Source organism: Nerophis ophidion, linkage group LG22, assembly GCF_033978795.1.
Source record: "Nerophis ophidion isolate RoL-2023_Sa linkage group LG22, RoL_Noph_v1.0, whole genome shotgun sequence".
In the NCBI taxonomy this organism is placed as follows: Eukaryota; Metazoa; Chordata; class Actinopteri; order Syngnathiformes; family Syngnathidae; genus Nerophis; species Nerophis ophidion.
Window position 1 is genome coordinate 5,014,848 of NC_084632.1, and position 20,000 is coordinate 5,034,847.

Below are 20,000 nucleotides of genomic sequence, written 5' to 3' on the forward strand. Positions count from 1 at the left end.
TTAATAAATGTCCTCTGCAGTGGACATTTGTGTTTTTTGTCAGTTACACAATTCCCTAAATGTCCTCCGCAGTGGACGTTTGTAATTTTTTCAGTTACATTTTTTTTTTTTTAAATGTCCTCTGCAGTGGAAATTTATGTTGTTGGTTACATATTTCACTAAATGTCCTCTGCAGTGGACATTTGTGTTTTTTGTCAGTTACACAATTCCCAAAATGCCCTCTGCAGTGAACATTTGTTGTTTGTTACATATTTTACTAAATGTCCTCTGCAGTGGACATTTGAGTTTTGTTACATATTTTGATAAATGTCCTCTGCAGGGGATATTTGTATTTCTTTCAGTTCCGCATTTTCGTAAATGTCCCCTGCAGTGGACATTTGGGGGGGGGGGGGGGGGTTTCAGTTACACATTTTCCTAATTGTCCTCCCCAGTGGACATTAGTATTTTTTTCAGTTACACATTTTCTTAAATGTCCCCCTCAGTGAACATTTGTATTTTTTTTAGTCACACATTTTCGTAAATGTCCTCTGCAGTGGACATTTGTGGGGGGTTTTCCAGTCACGCATTTTCCTAAATGTCCTGCCCAGTGGACATTTGTATTTTTTCCAGTTGCACATTTTTTTTAAAATGTCCTCTGCAGTGGACACTTGTGGGGTTTTTCAGTTACACATTTCCCCAAATGTCCTCTGCAGTGGACATTTGTGTTTTTTTCAGTTACACATTTTCCTAAATGTCCTCCTCAGTGGACATTTTTATTTTTTCATTTACACATTTTTTTAAATGTCCTCTGCAGTGGACATTTTTGGGGGGTTTCCAGTTACACGTTTGCCTGAATGTCCTCTGCAGTGGACATTTGTGTTTTTTCCAGTTACACATTTTCCTAAATGTCCTCCTCAGTGGACATTTTAATTTTTTCAGTTACACATTTTTTTTTAAATGTCCTCTGCAGTGGACATTTTTGGGGGGTTTTCAGTTACACATTTTGGTAAATGTCCTCTACAGTGGACATTTGTGGGTTTTCTTTTCCAGTTACACGTTTTCCTAAATGTCCTCCTCAGTGGACATTTGTATTTTTACAGCTACACATTTTTGTAAATGTCCTCTGCAGTGGACAATTGTGTTTTTTACAGCTACACATTTTCCTAAATGTCCTCTGCAGTGGACATTTGTGGTGGGGTTTCAGTTACACATTTTCCTAAATGTTCTCCTCAGTGGACATTTGTATTTTTTTCCAGTTTCACATTTTTTTAAATGTCCTCTGTAGTGGACATTTGTGGTTTTTTTTTCCAGTGTCACATTGTCCTCTGCAGTGGACATTTGTGTTTTTTCAGCTACACACTTTCGTAAATGTCCTCTGCAGTGGTCATTTGTGTTTTTTCAGTTACACATTTTCCTAAATGTCCTCCTCAGTGGACATTTGTATTTTTTTCAGTTACACATTTTTTTAAATGTCCTCTACAGTTTTTTTTTGTTATACATGTCCCTAAATGTGCACTGCAGTGGACATTTGTGGGGTTTTTTTTCCACTTATACATTTTCATAAATCTGCCGTCTGCAGTTGACATTTGTGGGGTTTTTCAGTTACACATTTCCCTAAATGTCCTCTGCAGTGGACATTTGTATTTTTTCCAGTTTCACATTATTTAAAATGTCCTCTGTTGTGGACATTTGTGGTGTTTTTTTCCAGTTACACATTGTCCTCTGCAGTGGACATTTGTGTTTTTTCAGCTACACACTTTCGTAAATGTCCTCTGCAGTGGTCATTTGTGTTTTTTTTCGGTTCCACATTTTCCTAAATGTCCTCCCCAGTGGACATTTGTATTTTTTCCAGTTACACATTTTGTTAAATGTGCACTGCAGTGGACATTTGTGGGGTTTTTTTTCCACTTATACATTTTCGTAAATCTGCCGTCTGCAGTTGACATTTGTGGGTTTTTCCAGTGACACATTTCCCTAAATGTCCTCTGCAATGGACATTTGTGGGGGGTTTTCAGTTACACATTTTCCTAAATGTCCTCCTCAGTGGACATTTGTATTTTTTCCAGTTTCACATTTTTTTAAACGTCCTCTGTAGTGGACATTTGTGGGGTTTTTTTTCCACTTACACATTTTCGTAAATCTGCCGTCTGCAGTTGACATTTGTGGGTTTTTCCAGTTACACATTTCCCTAAATGTCCTCTGCAGTGGACATTTGTGGGTTTTTCAGTTACACATTTTCCTAAATATCCTCCTCAGTGGACATTTGTATTTTTTCCAGTTTCACATTTTTTTTAAACGTCCTCTGTAGTGGACATTTGTGGGGTGGTTTTCCAGTTACACATTGCCCTCTGCAGTTGACATTTGTGTTTTTTCAGCTACACACTTTCGTAAATGTCCTCTGCAGTGGACATTTGTGGGTTTTTTCAGTTACACATTTCCCTAAATGTCCTCTGCAGTGGACATTTGTATTTTTTCCAGTTTCACATTATTTAAAATGTCCTCTGTTGTGGACATTTGTGGGTTTTTTTTCCAGTTACACATTGTCCTCTGCAGTGGACATTTGTGTTTTTTCAGCTACACACTTTCGTAAATGTCCTCTGCAGTGGCCATTTGTGTTTTTTTTCGGTTCCACATTTTCCTAAATGTCCTCCCCAGTGGACATTTGTATTTTTTCCAGTTACACATTTTGTTAAATGTGCACTGCAGTGGACATTTGTGGGTTTTTTTTTTCCACTTATACATTTTCGTAAATCTGCCGTCTGCAGTTGACATTTGTGGGGTTTTTCAGTTACACATTTCCCTAAATGTCCTCTGCAATGGACATTTGTGGGGGGTTTTCAGTTACACATTTTCCTAAATGTCCTCCTCAGTGGACATTTGTATTTTTTCCAGTTTCACATTTTTTTAAACGTCCTCTGTAGTGGACATTTGTGGGGGGGTTTTCCAGTTACACATTGTCCTCTGCAGTGGACATTTGTGTTTTTTCAGCTACACACTTTCGTAAATGTCCTCTGCAGTGGACATTTGTGTTTTTTCAGTTACACATTTCCCTAAATGTCCTCTGCAGTGGACATTTGTGTTTGTGTCAGTAACACATGACCGTAAAAAGAGCCCTAAACGTCCACTGCAGAGGACGCTGGTTTTCATGTGCTTCGGTGGAATATTGTCCTGAGAGTGCAAACTAAAAATGTCCATTGCAGTGGACACGGATTCTCAGATTGTCTTCAGCCTCGTTAACTAACCTCTTTAGGAACATTTGTCCTCTGCAGTGGACATTTGTGTTTTGTGAATACATTTTTTGTCCTCATTTGATAATGAAGGAAAAAGCCCAACGTCCACTGCAGAGGACGCTGGTCCCCAGGAGGCCATGGAGACACATCCTGTCCCTGGTTCCTGGTCCCTGGTGTGCCATGTGATCAGCGATACAAACATGCCAAGTAAGATCTGAATAAAAACTGACCATGCTCTTCCTGGCCTCGGCAAAAGCTCTCCTCTCCTCCTCCATCCGCCTCCTGGCCTCCTCCTCCGCCTTCTTGCGCTCCTCCTCCACCCTTTGCCTCTCCACTTCTTCAAAGCTCAGCCGCAGTTTTCCAGGTCGGAACTCCTCCTTGTCGTCCTGAGCGTGTGACTGCAGGCTGTCTTCCTGGTCCTGGTCCTGGTCCTGCAGGGACACACGTTTGAGCGAGGTCCAAAGTCCAGTTCTCATTTATACATCTGAGTCTTGTTTGCAGAGCACTTGCACTCCCAAGACAGTAGATGGCAGCACCTCTGGTATGTCGTCTAACCAGGAAGTAGCTTTTTCCAGCAAGCTGAGTGTTATGTTGTGCCCTACAAAGTGTTTATACTGTAAGTATTGAGCTTATTACACACCGGCTGTTTGGTTGCAACGTTCAACTGAGTTGTACTTTATTATTATTATATGAGCTAACTATTAATTGTATTGGTTGGTCAAATGTAGAGACTTTTTGGATCCATCAGATGTGACCGTTGTCAAACAAAACAGTTTTAGAGCAGTGTCAACACAGCTAGAGAGTGTGCCATACACTCACTAAGGCCTTTTTTTACCCACCATTACTGTACAATACACTCACTCACTCACTCACTCACTCACTCACTTGCACGCAACACAACTACTAACTTGTGTAACAAACACTCACTCATTAAACACTCACTAACTTGTGTAAATCCATGTCACTCACTCACTAAACACAACCAGTAACTTGTGAGTATAATTCTCTCTCACTCACTCACTGACTAAACATTTTAAAAAATCACTCACTCATGCATCAAACACTCTCCCCCTCTCACATCCACGAGCTTGTGAAAATATGTCTCACTCACTAAACACTTTCTCTCACTCACTCACTTAGTACACACAACTAATAACATGTACAAATAAATCTCACTAAGTCACTCACTCACTCACTAAACACTTTCTCTCACTCACTCACTTAGTACACACAACTAATAACATGTACAAATAAATCTCACTAAGTCACTCACTCACGCACTAAACACTTTCACTCACTCACTTAGTACATGCAACCACTAACTTGTGAAAATACATCTCAATTACACTCACTCACAACTTGTGAAAAGAATTATCTCCCACTCACTCCCTCAAACCTACTTACTCACTGACTCTGTCACATACTCACTGTCACACACCCAATCGCTGACTCACCCTCACTCACTCACTCACAACTTGTGAAAATAATTATCTCTCACACACTCACTCACTGTCACACACCCAATCGCTGACTCACCCACACTCACTGTCACACACTCACTCATTTACTCACTCACCACACTTACTCACTCACTGACTCACCCACACTCACTCTCTGACTCACTCACTAACTCAATTACTCACTCATTCAATAACACTCTCTCACTCACTCATCCACTCACTCACACTCTGACTCACTCACTCACCCACACTCACTCACTGACTCACCCACACTCACTGACCGACTCACTCTCTGACTCACTCACTCACTCACTCAATTACTCACTCATTCAATAACACGCACTCACTCACTCATCCACTCACTCACACTCTGACTCACTCACTCACCCACACTCACTGACCGACTCACTCTCTGACTCACTCACTCACTCAATTACTCACACACTCACCCACACTCACTCACCCGCACTCACTCGCCGACTCACCCACATTCACTCACCGACTCACCCACACTCACTCACCGACTCACCCGCAGTCACTCACTGGCTCATCCACACTGACTCACCCGCACTCACTCACCGACTCACTCGCCGACTCACCCACACTCACTCACCGACTCACCCACACTCACTCACCGGCTCACCCGCACTCACTCGCTCACTGGCTCATCCACACTCACTCACTCTCTAACTCACCCGCTCTCACTCACTGACTCACCCGCACTCACTCACTGACTCACCCGCACTCACTCTCTGACTCATCCGCACTCACTCTCTGACTCATCCACACTCACTCACTGACTCACCCACACTCACTTACCGGCTCACCCACCCACACTCACTCACTCACTCACTGACTCACCTGCACTCACTATCTGTCAGTGACTGACTCACTCACCGACTCACCCGCACTCACTCTCTGACTCACCCACACTCACTCACTGACTCACTCACCGGCTCACCCACACTCACTCACTGACTCACCCACCCACACTCACTCACTCTCTAACTCAACTGCACTCACTCACTGACTCACTATCTGTCAGTGACTGACTGACTCACCCGCACTCACTCTCTGACTCACCCACACTCACTCCCCGGCTCACCCACTGACTCACTCACCCACACTCACTCACCGGCTTACCCACACTCACTCACTCACCAGCTCACCCACACTTACTCACCGACTCACCCACACTTATTCACCGACTCACCCACACTCACTCACCGACTCACCCGCACTCACCCACACTCACTCACCGACTCACCCGCACTCACCCACACTCACTCACCGACTCACCCGCACTCACCCACACTCACTCACCGACTCACCCGCACTCACTCACCGACTCACCCGCACTCACTCACCGACTCACCCGCACTCACTCACTGACTCACCCGCACTCACTCACTGACTCACCCGCACTCACTCACTGACTCACCCGCACTCACTCACTGACTCACCCACACTCACTCACTGACTCACCCACACTCACTCACTGACTCTCTAACTCACTTGCACTCACTGACTGACTCACTCTCTGTCAGTCAGTGACATTGAAGCAGTTTATCAGGTGGAGTTTGCTTGAAGGTGAGGAAGCATGATTGGGTTTTGGAATGTTTAGAAAAAGATTGAGTGAGGACTGGACTTTCATGGCCAGAACCAGAACCAGGTTCAGACCATGAATGGTAATGTTGAATGATGGTTTGCCAGAAGTGCTGTGGGGAATGGTTGATGTTGAGAGAGGAGGTGTTATGTCATGTCATGTGGTGTGGTGTTGCAGTGGTGTGGTGTTGCAAAGTTTTACCAATCCCAGTCGGGCCTCCTCAAAAGCTTTCTTCTCCTGCTGCAGGCGTCGCTTGGCTTCCTCCTCGCCTTTCTTCTTCCTCTGCTCTTGCCTTTCCCGCTCCAGCTCCTCAAAGGTCATCTTCAGCTTCCCGGGAGTGGCCTGGGTCCTCTCTGCCGGCTTGTCCTGGTCCTCCTGCCAAGGAGAAGCCCGGGTGAGAGAGAACATGCCCGCTTCGGACCGGGTGGCGTTCAGGCGTGCCCACCTCCGGGACAATGGAGCGCCGCTTGGCTTCCCTGAAGGAGCGCTTGTTTTCATCGTATCGCCGCTTCTTCTCGTCCTCCGCCGCCTTCTGCAGCTCCTCCTCTCGACTCTTCTCCATGTCTTCAAAGTTCACTTTGATTTTGCCCGGCGCTCGTGACGACTTCATAGGAACCACCTTGACCAGGAAGGTGTCGTCTCCTTCCTGTAGAGGGGAAAGGTTACAAAATGTAGGGATTTCGAAAGCCTGCGTCGGCAATACTTGTCTCCACCCAGGAGCATGTGTTCTGAAAAGTACTTTTAAAATATCATTATAGTTACTTCCCCGAAAAAGTAGTTGAATTAGTCTTTAACAGAAGTAATTCATGCAAAAAACAAATACCTGGCATATGCAGTTGAGAGATGTTTCATGAGAGCTGAGTGTGTGAGTGCCTGTTAAGTGTTAAGCCCTGTTTTAGCTCAGCTCTGTGAGTTGAATGTGCTTCCATGGTTATTGTCTCCTTGTCCACTAACAAAGGACTGAAAGTTTGTCGCGTCAATCACTGATTTGCTGTTCATTATTCCCTCGTAGTAGTAGTTGTCATGTCAGTGTGAACAGTACTGCTGGGATGTTTAGAAGGTGTGCAGGTCACTGTAAAATCAGTTGCGGGTCCCCAAATTGTTTTTGGAAGCCCTCTGTGTGAAAATAGTTTCCTGTGTCACTGAGAAATGTCCAGTCAGGAGGAGCCACACTTGTTGGGGTCAGAGGTCACACACAGCAGGTCAAGCTAGAGATAAGTGAGTCTAATTCAGTCCTGCTGAGTTAGGAGGTGTGGGAAACACTTGCCAGTCGTAGTCTGTCCACACCTGGCAACCTTGCAAGTGTGTTGCTCTACTTGTCTACACACACACACACACACACACACACACACAAGCTAAAATGGGATGACCCATTGTACACAACTTTTGTCAAGACATAAACCATCTAAAAGTGGACCTCGGTCCTCAACACGTTTGAAAGGAAATGGAATCAGGACACTATGGGACCCGGAAAAAATCGATCACATTCGATTTTTATTCAGCACTATTTTCAATTGATTTTTACTTTTCACAAATCTATTTCAAAATGAAAGTAAATCATAGTATTTACATTTTTTATTTTTTAATAATATTGCATTTTAAAAAGTGCGTTTTGAAAATCAATTAAAGTATATTTTTATGCAATTGTTTTATATATTTTTCAATAGGAATCAATTTTTAAAAATGTTTGAAAGTGATTGAAAAAATATTTGTATTTTAAAATTTTTCAAAAGGAACCCATGTTTTAAGATATGTTGGAAAATAAATTAAAAAAATGAATTTTTTTCATAATTTTTTGATTTTTTTTCCAATGAGAATCCATTTTAAAAAATGTTTGAAAATTGATTTAAGGAAAGTTTTTATTTTTTTATTTTTTTTCAAAAGGAATCCATGTTTAAAAATGTTTTTTGAAAATCGATTTAAAAATGTACACTTTTTTTTTTTTCTCAATAGGAATACATTTTTAAAAAATGTTTGAAAATTCATGAAAAAAATGTTTTTTAGGGACCGAATGTCTCTTTGGGACAGAGGACCCTATTGTATTTCTAAGGTTTTATTATTCTTTATTATTATTATTATTATTATTATTATTATTATTATTATTATACCGCCAACTCTTTTTCACTGGTGCCAATCTCAGAATCTATTTTTAAAAAATGTTTGAAAATTGATTATAATTTTTTTGTTTTTTTTGCTTGTTTTTTCATTAAGAATCCATTTTAAAATTACGTTTGGAAATTGATTTAAAAAAAAAAAAGTATTTAATTATTAAAAAATGTTCTCAATTGAAATCCATTTTTAAAAATCCATCGAAGATTTTTTTAAATGTTTGAAAATCGATATAATTTTTTTTTTCATATCACATCATTTCTTATGCCATGTTATTTCATGTTATGTCATATTTTATATGTCATATTATTTAATATAATGATATATTTAATATAATTTAATGTAATTTTTTGTCTTATTTCTGTCACGCCTTTGAATCATGTTTTGTTTTGGTCAAGTTATGTTAGTTTTTTGGACACTTGTTTCCTGTTTTGCACTTCCTTGTTTTCTTTGTCACCATGGCTACTCATTAGTTTCCACCTTGTCCCCAAGTCGCGCCCCTCTCCTCAGCCTCACACCTGTTAGTAATCATCATCATAGTCATTATTTAAGCCATTCGTTTTCCGTCTTCGTCCTGGCAACTTCACTTTTCCTACATATCCCTCCATGCCTAGTTTCCCTTCTGCTTGTGCCACGTAAGTTTTTGTTATTCATGCCACAGTGCAGGTTTTTGTTTCTTGTCTATAGTCATGCCATTGTGCTAGTTTAGTTTTTTCCTGCCTCAGTGCAAGTGTTTTCTTTTCATGTTTGTAGTTTGCAGAATTTATGCTAGTCTTTTTTTTTTAATAGCCAAGTGTTTGTACCTCCTTGTGAGCGCCCTTTGTTTGCCTTTTTGTAGTTTGTTTATTAATCAATTAAACATGTACCTTAATTCACGCCTGGCTCGTTCCAAATTCCCTCTGCGTCGAAGAAACAACCCAAATCCAAGTCTAAGTTTGACAATTTCATATTGTCTTATTTCATGTTATGTCATATTTCATATAATGTCATGTTATGTTATAATAATTCATATACTTTGCTGTGTTTCTGAACTGCCGGACATTTACCAGGATGACGTAACCTTCAGGGTTTAAGTGTTGAAAAGAGAATGAAACATGCGGAGGACATGTGCTGTGCTGACCTCCGCCGCCTTCTTGGCCAACTCCCGTGTGATTTTGTCCTTCTCCATGTTGTCCTGGGCCTCCCTCCTCTTCCTCTCTCCCTCCATCTTCTTCTTCTCGCCCTCCTGACGCTGCTTCTCCATCTCAGCAAACTTGCCCTTCACACTGCCTGAGGACGCACAAACCACATCTTCTTCTTCTTCTTCTTCTTCTTCTTGTGCTGCACGGCCAGGTGTCTCACCTGTGATCTTGGGCACGTAGGACTTCTCCACCTTGGTCTTCACGTCTTCCTCCTCATCGCTGGAAGCCAGGAGTTCTTTCATCTGCGGGGGAGGAAGGGAAGAGTTAGTGGGATCATCTCCTGGATGGCCACGCTGCTGCCCTAAGCCCTGCTAATAGGCCTGTCATGTGACCTGCAGCTGGCCTTCTGATTGGATGCTGACAGTCAAAGCAGATGAGGTTGTACTCATGATAATCCACCTCCTCGCATGCTTGCTTTTCACCTCACAAACACACCTGAGAATAATGGATTTCATTTGTAAAAACCACTTCAAATTAAACAACCTCAAAGTGCTATCGTGTATTAAAAAATAACATGATAAAAATAAATACAAATTAAAAACTAGAACAGCCTAATAGCTAGAACTAGTATGCATATATCTAAAAAAAAAAAAAAGAAGGGTTTTTAAGCCTTTTTTAAATGCATTCACAGTCTGTGGTGCCCTCAGGTGGTCAGGGAGAGTGTTCCACAGACTGGGAGTGGCGGAACAGAAAGAACTTGCTCTTCACCTCACAAACACACCTGAGATCTTGCTCTTCACCACACTAACACCTGAGAACTTGCTCTTCACCTCACAAACACACCTGAGAACTTGCTCTTCACGGGACTAACACACCAGAGAACTTGTTTTTCACCGCACAAACACACCCGAGAACTCACTCTTCACCGCACAAACACACCTGAGAATAATGATAGATTTTATTTGTAAAAAGCACTTTACATTGAGCAAACAACCTCAAAGTGCTACCGTGCATTAAAAAATAACATGATAAAAATAAATAAATACAAATTGAAAACTAGAACAGCCTAATAGCTAGAACTAGTATGCATATAGCTTTAAAAAAAAAAAAAGATGGATTTTTAAGCCTTTTTAAAAGCATTCACAGTCTGTGGTGCCCTCAGGTGGTAAGGGAGAGCGTTCCACAGACTGGGAGTGGCGGAACAGAAAGAACTTGGTGTTGTCTCCATCATGCCATGTTAGAAGAGGGTGGTGTTGTCTCCATCATGCCATGTTAGAAGAGGGTGGTGTTGTCTCCACCATGCCATGTCAGGAAGGTGGTGTAGTCTCCATCATGCCATGTTAGGAATGTAGTGTTGTCTCCATCATGCCATGTTAGAAGAGGGTGGTGTTGTCCCCATCATGCCATGTTAGTAAGGTGGTGTTGTCTCCATCATGCCATGTTACTAAGGTGGTGTTGTCTCCATCATGCCATGTTAGTAAGGTGGTGTTGTCTCCATCATGCCATGTTAGTATGGTAGTGTTGTCCCCATCATGCCATGTTAGGAAGGTGGTGTTGTCTCCATCATGCCATGTTAGAAAGGTGGTGTTGTCTCCATCATGCCATGTCAGGAAGGTGTTGTCTTCACCATGCCATGTAAGGAAGGTGGTGTAGTCTCCATCATGCCATGTTACAAGAGGGTGGTGTTGTCTCCATCATGCCATGTTAGAAGAGGGTGGTGTTGTCTCCACCATGCCATGTTAGAAAGGTGGTGTTGTCTCCATCATGCCATGTTAGGAAGGTGTTGTCTCCATCATGCCATGTTAGAAAGGTGGTGTTGTCTCCATCATGCCATGTCAGGAAGGTGTTGTCTTCACCATGCCATGTTAGGAAGGTGTTGTCTCCATCATGCCATGTCAGGAAGGTGTTGTCTCCATCATGCCATGTCAGGAAGGTGTTGTCTCCATCATGCCATGTTAGAAAGGTGGTGTTGTCTCCATCATGCCATGTCAGGAAGGTGTTGTCTTCACCATGCCATGTAAGGAAGGTGGTGTAGTCTCCATCATGCCATGTTAGAAGAGGGTGGTGTTGTCTCCATCATGCCATGTTAGAAGAGGGTGGTGTTGTCTCCACCATGCCATGTTAGAAAGGTGGTGTTGTCTCCATCATGCCATGTTAGGAAGGTGTTGTCTCCATCATGCCATGTTAGAAAGGTGGTGTTGTCTCCATCATGCCATGTTAGGAAGGTGTTGTCTCCATCATGCCATGTCAGGAAGGTGTTGTCTTCACCATGCCATGTCAGGAAGGTGGTGTAGTCTGACCTGCTGCTTCCTGCGGCTCCACTCCCTCTCCTTGACATACTGGTCCTTCCTCTTCTGCTGCTGTTCTCGGCTCCTCTGCCTGCTTCGCTCCTCTCTGGCTTTCTGCATGCTGGCAAACTTGTTGGTGACGTCGCCCTTCTCTTTGTTCAGGCTGGGCACGTAGCTTCTGGCCACCGGCTTCTTGGATCGCAGCAGTTTCTGCAGGAAGACACAGAAGGTGCAACAGGTGGGAATCTTTCAACGCCATACATGTGGTTTTTCCTCTAATTCTTTGTTCCCTGAAAGGGGGTCTGATCAGACGCAGTACACGTACAATCCACACGAGGGCGGTGATGGACTTACTAGAGGGCTTTTCCAGTCATTGTTGCCACAAAGAAGAAATTAAGGACCACCTGATTTAGAAGTGAAATTTGGCCACATTTGACAAGGATAAGGTAATAAAAAATTAATTAATTTATTCATATATATATATATATATATATATTAATATATATATATTAATGTTTGTGTATGTGTGTGTGGCCATAACAAATTATAGCATACTTGCCAACCTTGAGACCTCCAATTTCGGGAGTGGGGGGCGTGGTCAGGGGTTTGGCGAGGGGCGTGGTTAAGAGGGGAGGAGTATATTTACAGCTATCCATTTTCTAACGCTTATTCCCTTTAGGGTGGCGGGGGGCACTGATGCCTATCTTAGCTACAATCGGGCGGAAGGCGGTGTACACCCTGGACAAGTCGCCACCTCATCGCAGTATGTGTAGAAATCTTTAATTATAATTGAATCACTTGTTTATTTTTCAACAAGTTTTTAGTTGTTTTTATATCTTTTTTTCTAAATAGTTCAAGAAAGACCAATAAAAATGAGCAATATTTTGTGCTGTTATACAATTTAATCAATCAGAAACTGATGACATAGTGCTGTATTTTACTTCTTTATCTTTTTTTTTTTTTCAAACAAAAATGCTTTGCTCTGATTAGGAGGTACTTGAATTAAAAAAAATGTTCACAGGGGGTACATTTCTGAAAAAAGGTTTGGAACCACTGCTCTAAAAGCCGTAGATGTTATTGTCACATATGCATGCACAGTAGATAACAGTATTGTCATTTTTAAGAGTGTCACAACATTGCTGTTTACGGCAGACGAACTGCTTTTCGGTAGACGAAAACCTGACTGCTGTTGTTGTGTGTTGTTGCCGCGCTGGGAGGACGTTAATGAAACTGCCTAACAATAAACCCGCATAAGGAACCAAGAACTGGCCCTCGATCATTCTACAGGTATAACGTCATTGGGCAGGCACTCTGTTTATATTGTGGGAAAGCGGACGTGAAAACAGGCTGTCGACATGTCACTCGGGTCCTCATGGAGCTGGAGGGGGCGTGGCCTCCAGCTCTGCCTGAATTTCGGGAGAAAAAATATGTCCCGGGAGGTTTTCGGGAGAGGTGCTGAATTTTGTGAGTCTCCCGGAAAATCCGGGAGGGTTGGCAAGTATGAATTATCGATTTCTGATTTTTATTGGTGGGAAAAAAAAATCACCCCAAAAAATGTTGTGGGTTTCTTTAGATGGAGAATAATGAGAAGATTGAAGATGCTTTGAAAATGATCAAGAATGTGAATTCAAGTGATGATGTTGTTATGTTTGTGTTACATTCTTATAAAATAACTTACAATTAAAGCAGCGTTGGTCGGGTCCACCTTTGGCTGCTGCCGCCACTACTCAAGCCCTGGTCTAAGTCAGACCAACATAGAGGTTTTTATATCTTGTCTACGACATTTCTAACAGAAGTTACATGCAGTTTTGTCTGGGTTTTTTCCTAGGGGGCGCTAGAGCGCAATTTTTATTTTTAGGGTTTGGTTTTTTATTAGATGGCAATTTTCGCCAGTCCTGATGTGTGTAAAATTTGGTGAGTTTTAAAGCATGGTAAGGGGGTCAAATTACAGATCTGCGTTTCTGGATGTTGTTGATAAATGGCTTTTGCTTTGTATAGTAGAGCTTTAACTTGCACTTTGAAGCATTTTAAGGGGGTCAAATAACAGCTCAAAGAGCCAAAAATGACATTTTTTAGGAGACTTTGCACAGGAGTTCCTTGAAGGCGCGTAAAATCAAAACCTGAGAACTTATCAAAACTCTGTTCTACACTTTTAATCAGAAGGGTTCAATCTCTCTCCTGTGCGAGTTTGAAGCCAAAACAACAAACGGACTCAGAGGAGATAATGTTTGAAGAAAGGTGACCGGTTTTTACAGAACTTTTGTTTTGAAGGAGGGATTGCAAACTTCCTGTTGATTTTTGTTGGGGGTTGTCAATCTATGAAATGTAGGTCTAAGCGAGACCTACATAGAGGTTTTTGTTTCATGTCTCTCCGACATTCTTACCGGAAGTTACAAGCAGTTTTGTCTGTGTTTTCTTCCTAGGAGCAGTTTTTCAGTGTTTTATTCAAAAATAGCGCTAGAGCGCAATTTTAAGTTTTGGGGTTTGGTTTTTTCATTAGATCGCAATATTCGCCAGTCCTTATGTGTGCGCCAATTTTGGTGACTTTTGAAGCATTTTAAAAGGGGTCACATTACAGCGCAAAGAGGCAAAAATTGCATTTTTTGCGAAAATTTTATTTTGAATGGGTTTTTGCCAACTTCCTGTCGATTATTGCTGAAAGAAGTGAGTGTATGAAAATTGGGTCTAAGTCAGACCTACATAGGAGTTTTTGTTTCATGTCGCTATGACATTCCTAACAGAAGTTACATGCAGTTTTGTCTGTAATTTTTTTCCTAGGGGGCGCTAGAGCGCAATTTTCATTTTGGGGGATTGGTTGCTTAATATGTTGGGAAGGTTTGCTATACCGACGTGTGTGTCAAATTTGGTGAGTTTTGAAGCATGTTAAGGGGGTCAAATTACAGCGAGTAGGTGCGGAATAATAATAAAACACAGCAGTTTCAATAGGCCCATTGCAAAAACCTTTTGCAATGGGCCAAGGACCCTAAATATAATTTTTTGACCAGCTGTCAAATATGACACAAATTGAAAATCACATACTGGAAATAAATTTTTAGGAAAAAAAAAATAGCAAAGTGATTTGTTCAGAAAGACCGATAAAAGTTTCTAGTTGGAATTTTAGTGGTCCAGACTTGAGAAGGTGAAGCACTCACCTCTTTTTTCAGCATCAAATCAGAAATATTGTCCTGCAGGTCCGTGTCAGCTCGCTCGTCCTCCTCCTGCTGGCTTTTAGCAGCTTTCCTTCTTTTGCTCTTCTCTCCGCAGACTTTGTCCGGCTCGCCACGGCCCACGCCGTTCACCTCGGCCTCCTTCTCCGCCACGTCTCGGTGGCCACGCCCCACGCCGTTCACCTCGGCCTCCTTCTCCGCCAGGACCGCGGCCTCCACCTCAGCCATGTCTGCACAGGTGACAGGAAGCAGGCTGTGGACACACGGCAGGAAGATGCAATGTGAGGCAAGTCCTTCATTTATCTGTGGCGGCCCGCCATCAACACATTTGGACCGCCACCAACTTTTAGTGAGTGATGGGTACTGAATTAGTACTTCTCTTGGTACTATTGGGAACCCATTCCCATAAAATCAAACTGCGCCGTATTTGGTTACCTTTGTTTGCATGTAGCAGGGGTCGGGAACCTTTTTGGCTGAGAGAGCCATGAAAGCCAAATATGTTCAAATGTATTTCCGTGAGAGCCATATTTTTAACACTGAATACACTAGTCAGGTTCAAACAATGATGACATTTATTAAACAGACAAGAAGCAAGGAATTAAACAGAGACAGGATTCAATTTAGCTCAGGGGTAGGGAACCTATGGCTCTAGAGCCAGATGTGGCTCTTTGATGACTGCATCTGGCTCTCTGATAAATCTTAGCTGACATTGCTTAACGCGATAATTATGAATAATTTCACTGGTAATCACTAAAAATAACGTGCAAAATATAAAACATTCTCATGCATTTAAATCCATCCATCCGTTTTCTACCGCACCTGTTCAAGAAGTCGCATTAATGGTAAAAAGTATTTTATGTCACGATGGGGGGGGGGGGGTCGCAGCTTGCTGCAGGGTCGTTCTCCCAGGAAGGCAGACGGACTACTCGGGACATGGCATTTAGGTAAAAACATGATTTAATTTTAACTAAAAAAATATACAAACAAAAATCGCTCACAGCGGAGGCACAACTTGGGCTAAAAAACAAAGCTAACGCATAAACAGACTAAGAACATAAATCAAACAAAACTTACTTGGCATGGCATGAAGCACGAAACTATGGCAAGGCATGAAACAAGTCAGCACAGGGCGACTGACTGGCAAAGACGAGCTTAAACACTGCCTTTGATTAGTGCTCGGGAAGCAGGTGAGCGGGCATTTTGTCCGCCAGAGACAGGTGGACAAAATGAGTAACCAAGGAAACCAGACAAGGGAGTGGAAAAAAACAGGAACTTAAAGAGTCCAAAGGACAAACAGCAACATGGCCTATTTTTTAATTGGTTAGCTTCAGAATAACAATGTTATTAAAAAGAATAAGAGACTTATTATACTCTAAAAATGTTGGTTTTACTTAAAAATGCACACATTTAGTTGTATTCCGTGTTAAAAAATATGATATGGCTCTCACGGAAATACGTTTTGAAATATTTGGCTTTCATGGCTCTCTCAGCCGAAAAGGTTCCCGACCCCTGGCATGTAGGGATGGGTACCCTTCCCATTTGAACCGATACGGCACTGATTCCCGGCACCTCGGATTCGATACTAGTACTCAACTGTATCAATTTTGTGTGTGTTAATAAATATTATCGTATTCTTCGGAGTATACAAACCCCGTTTCCATTTGAGTTGGGAAATTGTGTTAGATGTAAATATAAACAGAATACAATGATTTGCAAATCCTTTTCAACCCATATTCAGTTGAATATGCTACAAAGACAACATATTTGATGTTCAAACTCATAAACTTTATTTTTTTTTTTGCAAATAATCATTAACTTTAGAATTTGATGCCAGCAACACATGACGAAGAAGTTGGGAAAGGTGGCAATAAATACTGATAAAGTATAGGAATGCTCATCAAACACTTATTTGGAACATCCCACAGGTGTGCAGGCTAATTGGGAACAGGTGGGTGCCATGATTGGGTATAAAAGCAGCTTCCAAAAAATGCTAAGTAATTCACAAACAAGGATGGGGTGAGGGTCACCACTTTGTAAGCAAATTGTTGAACAGTTTTAGAACAACATTTCTCAACGAGCTATTGCAAGGAATTTAGGGATTTTACCATCTACGGTCCGTAAAATCATCAAAAGGTTCAGAGAATCTGGAGAAATCACTGCACGTAAGCGATGATATTACAGACTTTTGATCCTTCAGACGGTACTGCATCAAAAACCTACATCATTGTGTAAAAGATATCACCACATGGGCTCAGGAAGTCTTCATAAAACCACTTTCAGTAACTACGGTTGGTCGCTACATCTGTAAGTGCAAGTTAAAGCTCTACTATGCAAAGCCAAACCCATTTATCAACAATACCCAGAAACACTGGCGGCTTCGCTGGGCCCGAGCTCATCTAAGATGGACTGATGCAAAGTGGAAAAGTGTTCTGTGGTCTGACGAGTCCACATTTCAAATTATATTTGGAAACTGTGGACGTGGTTTCCTCCGGAACAAAGAGGAAAATAACCATCCGGATTGTTATAGGCGCAAAGTTCGAAAGCCAGGATCTGTGATGGTATGGGGGTGTATTAGTGCCCAAGGCATGGGTAACTTACACATCTGTGAAGGCACCATTAATGCTGAAAGGTACATACAGGTTTTGGAGCAACATATGTTGTCATCCAAGCAACGTTATCATGGACGCCCCTGCTTATTTCAGCAAAACAGTGCCAAGCCACGTGTTACAACAGCGTGGCTTCATAGTAAAAGAGTGCGGGTACTTTCCTGGCCTGCCTGCAGTCCAGACCTGTCTCCCATAGAAAATGTGTGGTGCATTATGAAGCGTAAAATACAACAGCGGACTGTTGAAGGACTGAAGCTCTACATCAAGCAACAATGGTAAAGAATTCCAGTTTCAAAGATTCAACAATTAGTTTCCTCAGTTCCCAAACGTTTATTGAGTGTTGTTAAAAGAAAAGGTGATGTAACACAGTGGTGAACATGCCCTTTCCCAACTACTTTGGCACGTGTTGCAGCCATGAAATTCTAAGTTAATTATTATTTGCAAAAAATAAATTAAGTTTATGAGTTTGAACATCAAATATGTTGTCTTTGTAGCATATTCAACTGAATATGGGTTGAAAAGGATTTGCAAATCATTGTATTCTGTTTAGATTTACATCAAACACAATTTACATGCTATGTAGACATTCATAGTCTCAAACAGGGGTCACCAATGCGGTGCCCGCGGGCACCAGGTCGCCCGTAAGGACCAGATGAGTTGCCCCCTGTTCTAAAAATAGCTCAAATAGCAGCACTTACCAGTGAGCTGCCTCTATTTTTAAAATTGTATTTATTTACTAGCAAGCTGGTCTCGCTTTGTTCGACATTTTTAATTCTAAGAGAGACAAAACTCAAATAGAGTTAAAAAAAAATCCAAGAAAATATTTTAAAGACTTGGTCTTCACTTGTTTGAATAAAATCATTTTTTTTTTTTTACTTCTTATAACTTTCAGAAACACAATTTTAGAGAAAAAATACAACTTTAAAATGATTTTAGGATTTTTAAACACATATACCTTTTTACCTTTTAAATTTCTTCCTTTTCTTTCCTGACAATTTCAATCAATGTTCAAGTAAATACATTTTTTATTGGAAAGAATAATAAATACATTTTAATCTAATTCTTCGTTTTAGCTTCTGTTTTTTCGACGAAGAATATTTGTGAAATATTTCTTCAAACTTATGATTAAAATTAAAAAAAAATATTCCGGCAAATTTAGAAAATCTGTAGAATCCAATTTAAATCTTATTTCAAAGTCTTTTCAATTTCTTTTAAAATGTTTGTTCTGGAAAATCTAGAAGAAATAATGATTTGTCTTTGTTAGAAATATAGCTTGGTCCAATTTGTTATATATTCTAACAAAGTGCAGATTAGATTTTAACCTATTTAAAACATGTCATCAAAAATATATATTTATTGTGAGAAATCATTAAGATGATCAGCGTTTCCACAAAGATAAATATTTAATTATTAATAATAACATAGAGTTAAAGGTAAATTGAGCAAATTGGCTATTTCTGGCAATTTATTTAAGTGTGTATCAAACTGGTAGCCCTTCGTATTAATCAGTACCCAAGAAGTAGCTCTTGGTTTCAAAAAGGTTGGTGACCCCTGTTCTAAAACACATCCACATGTTGCAGTGACATGGCACTTTTGGGCCTCAAAAGAAAAACATTTATCTTGAAAGAAAAATCCCAATTTGAGTTTTTTCACCAGGTTGTCTAAATGGGCTTGAAAGTCAGGGAGTCACCCAGTAAAATATTCAGGTAACTAACCACCTCTAAGACATTTCCCTCAAGAGTGGACACCAAGTGGATGGTTTCAGGAACCTTCTTAGTGTTTCAAAACATTAGTTTTGTCTTTTCAGCATCGAGGACTGGTTTTAGGACATCAACATCTTTCTACAGCTTTAGCAGCACATTATTGTGTCCTCGGTTACAGCTTTAGCAGCACATTATTGTGTCCTCAGTTCAGTGTGAAATGCAAATTTTGTCCTAAGTCATGAATATACACTATAAACTATACACTATAAACTGCAGGGGTCCTAATATTGAACCATGTGGCGCCCCCTTGTGGACATTTGAACATTCATAACACAGACCATCACATTTAATACATTGTCACTCAAACAACATGATTAGATAGTCCCAAACAAACAACATCACTAGATGGTCCCAAACAGACAACATCACTAGATGGTCCCAAACAAACAACATCACTAGATGGTCCCAAACAAACAACATCACTAGATGGTCCCAAACAAACAACATCACTAGATGGTCCCAAACAGACAACATCACTAGATGGTCCCAAACAAACAACATCACTAGATGGTCCCAAACAAACAACATCACTAGATGGTCCCAAACAAACAACATCACTAGATGGTCCCAAACAGACAACATCACTAGATGGTCCCAAACAGACAACATCACTAGATGGTCCCAAACAGACAACATCACTAGATGGTCCCAAACAGACAACATCACTAGAT

At 41.1% G+C, this 20,000-nt stretch overlaps 1 protein-coding gene across 2 annotated transcripts in view; it reads right to left on the minus strand.

Annotated features, from left to right (window-relative positions):
* LOC133540469 (nexilin-like) overlaps positions 1 to 20,000 on the minus strand; it is a 29,610-nt gene that overhangs the window by 1,802 nt on the left and 7,808 nt on the right. The window contains exons 2-8 of one of the 2 annotated variants that reach the window (XM_061883091.1): positions 14,946 to 15,190; positions 11,806 to 12,003; positions 9,726 to 9,807; positions 9,505 to 9,653; positions 6,721 to 6,921; positions 6,477 to 6,650; positions 3,440 to 3,640 (exon numbers count right to left, since the gene is read on the minus strand). In XM_061883091.1, coding sequence (XP_061739075.1) covers positions 3,440 to 3,640; positions 6,477 to 6,650; positions 6,721 to 6,921; positions 9,505 to 9,653; positions 9,726 to 9,807; positions 11,806 to 12,003; positions 14,946 to 15,188 — 1,248 coding nt within the window. In that variant the 5' untranslated portion in view covers positions 15,189 to 15,190. Of the gene's footprint in view, positions 1 to 3,439; positions 3,641 to 6,476; positions 6,651 to 6,720; positions 6,922 to 9,504; positions 9,654 to 9,725; positions 9,808 to 11,805; positions 12,004 to 14,945; positions 15,214 to 20,000 lie in introns of both variants that reach the window. The other variant, XM_061883090.1, reaches the window with a different exon arrangement.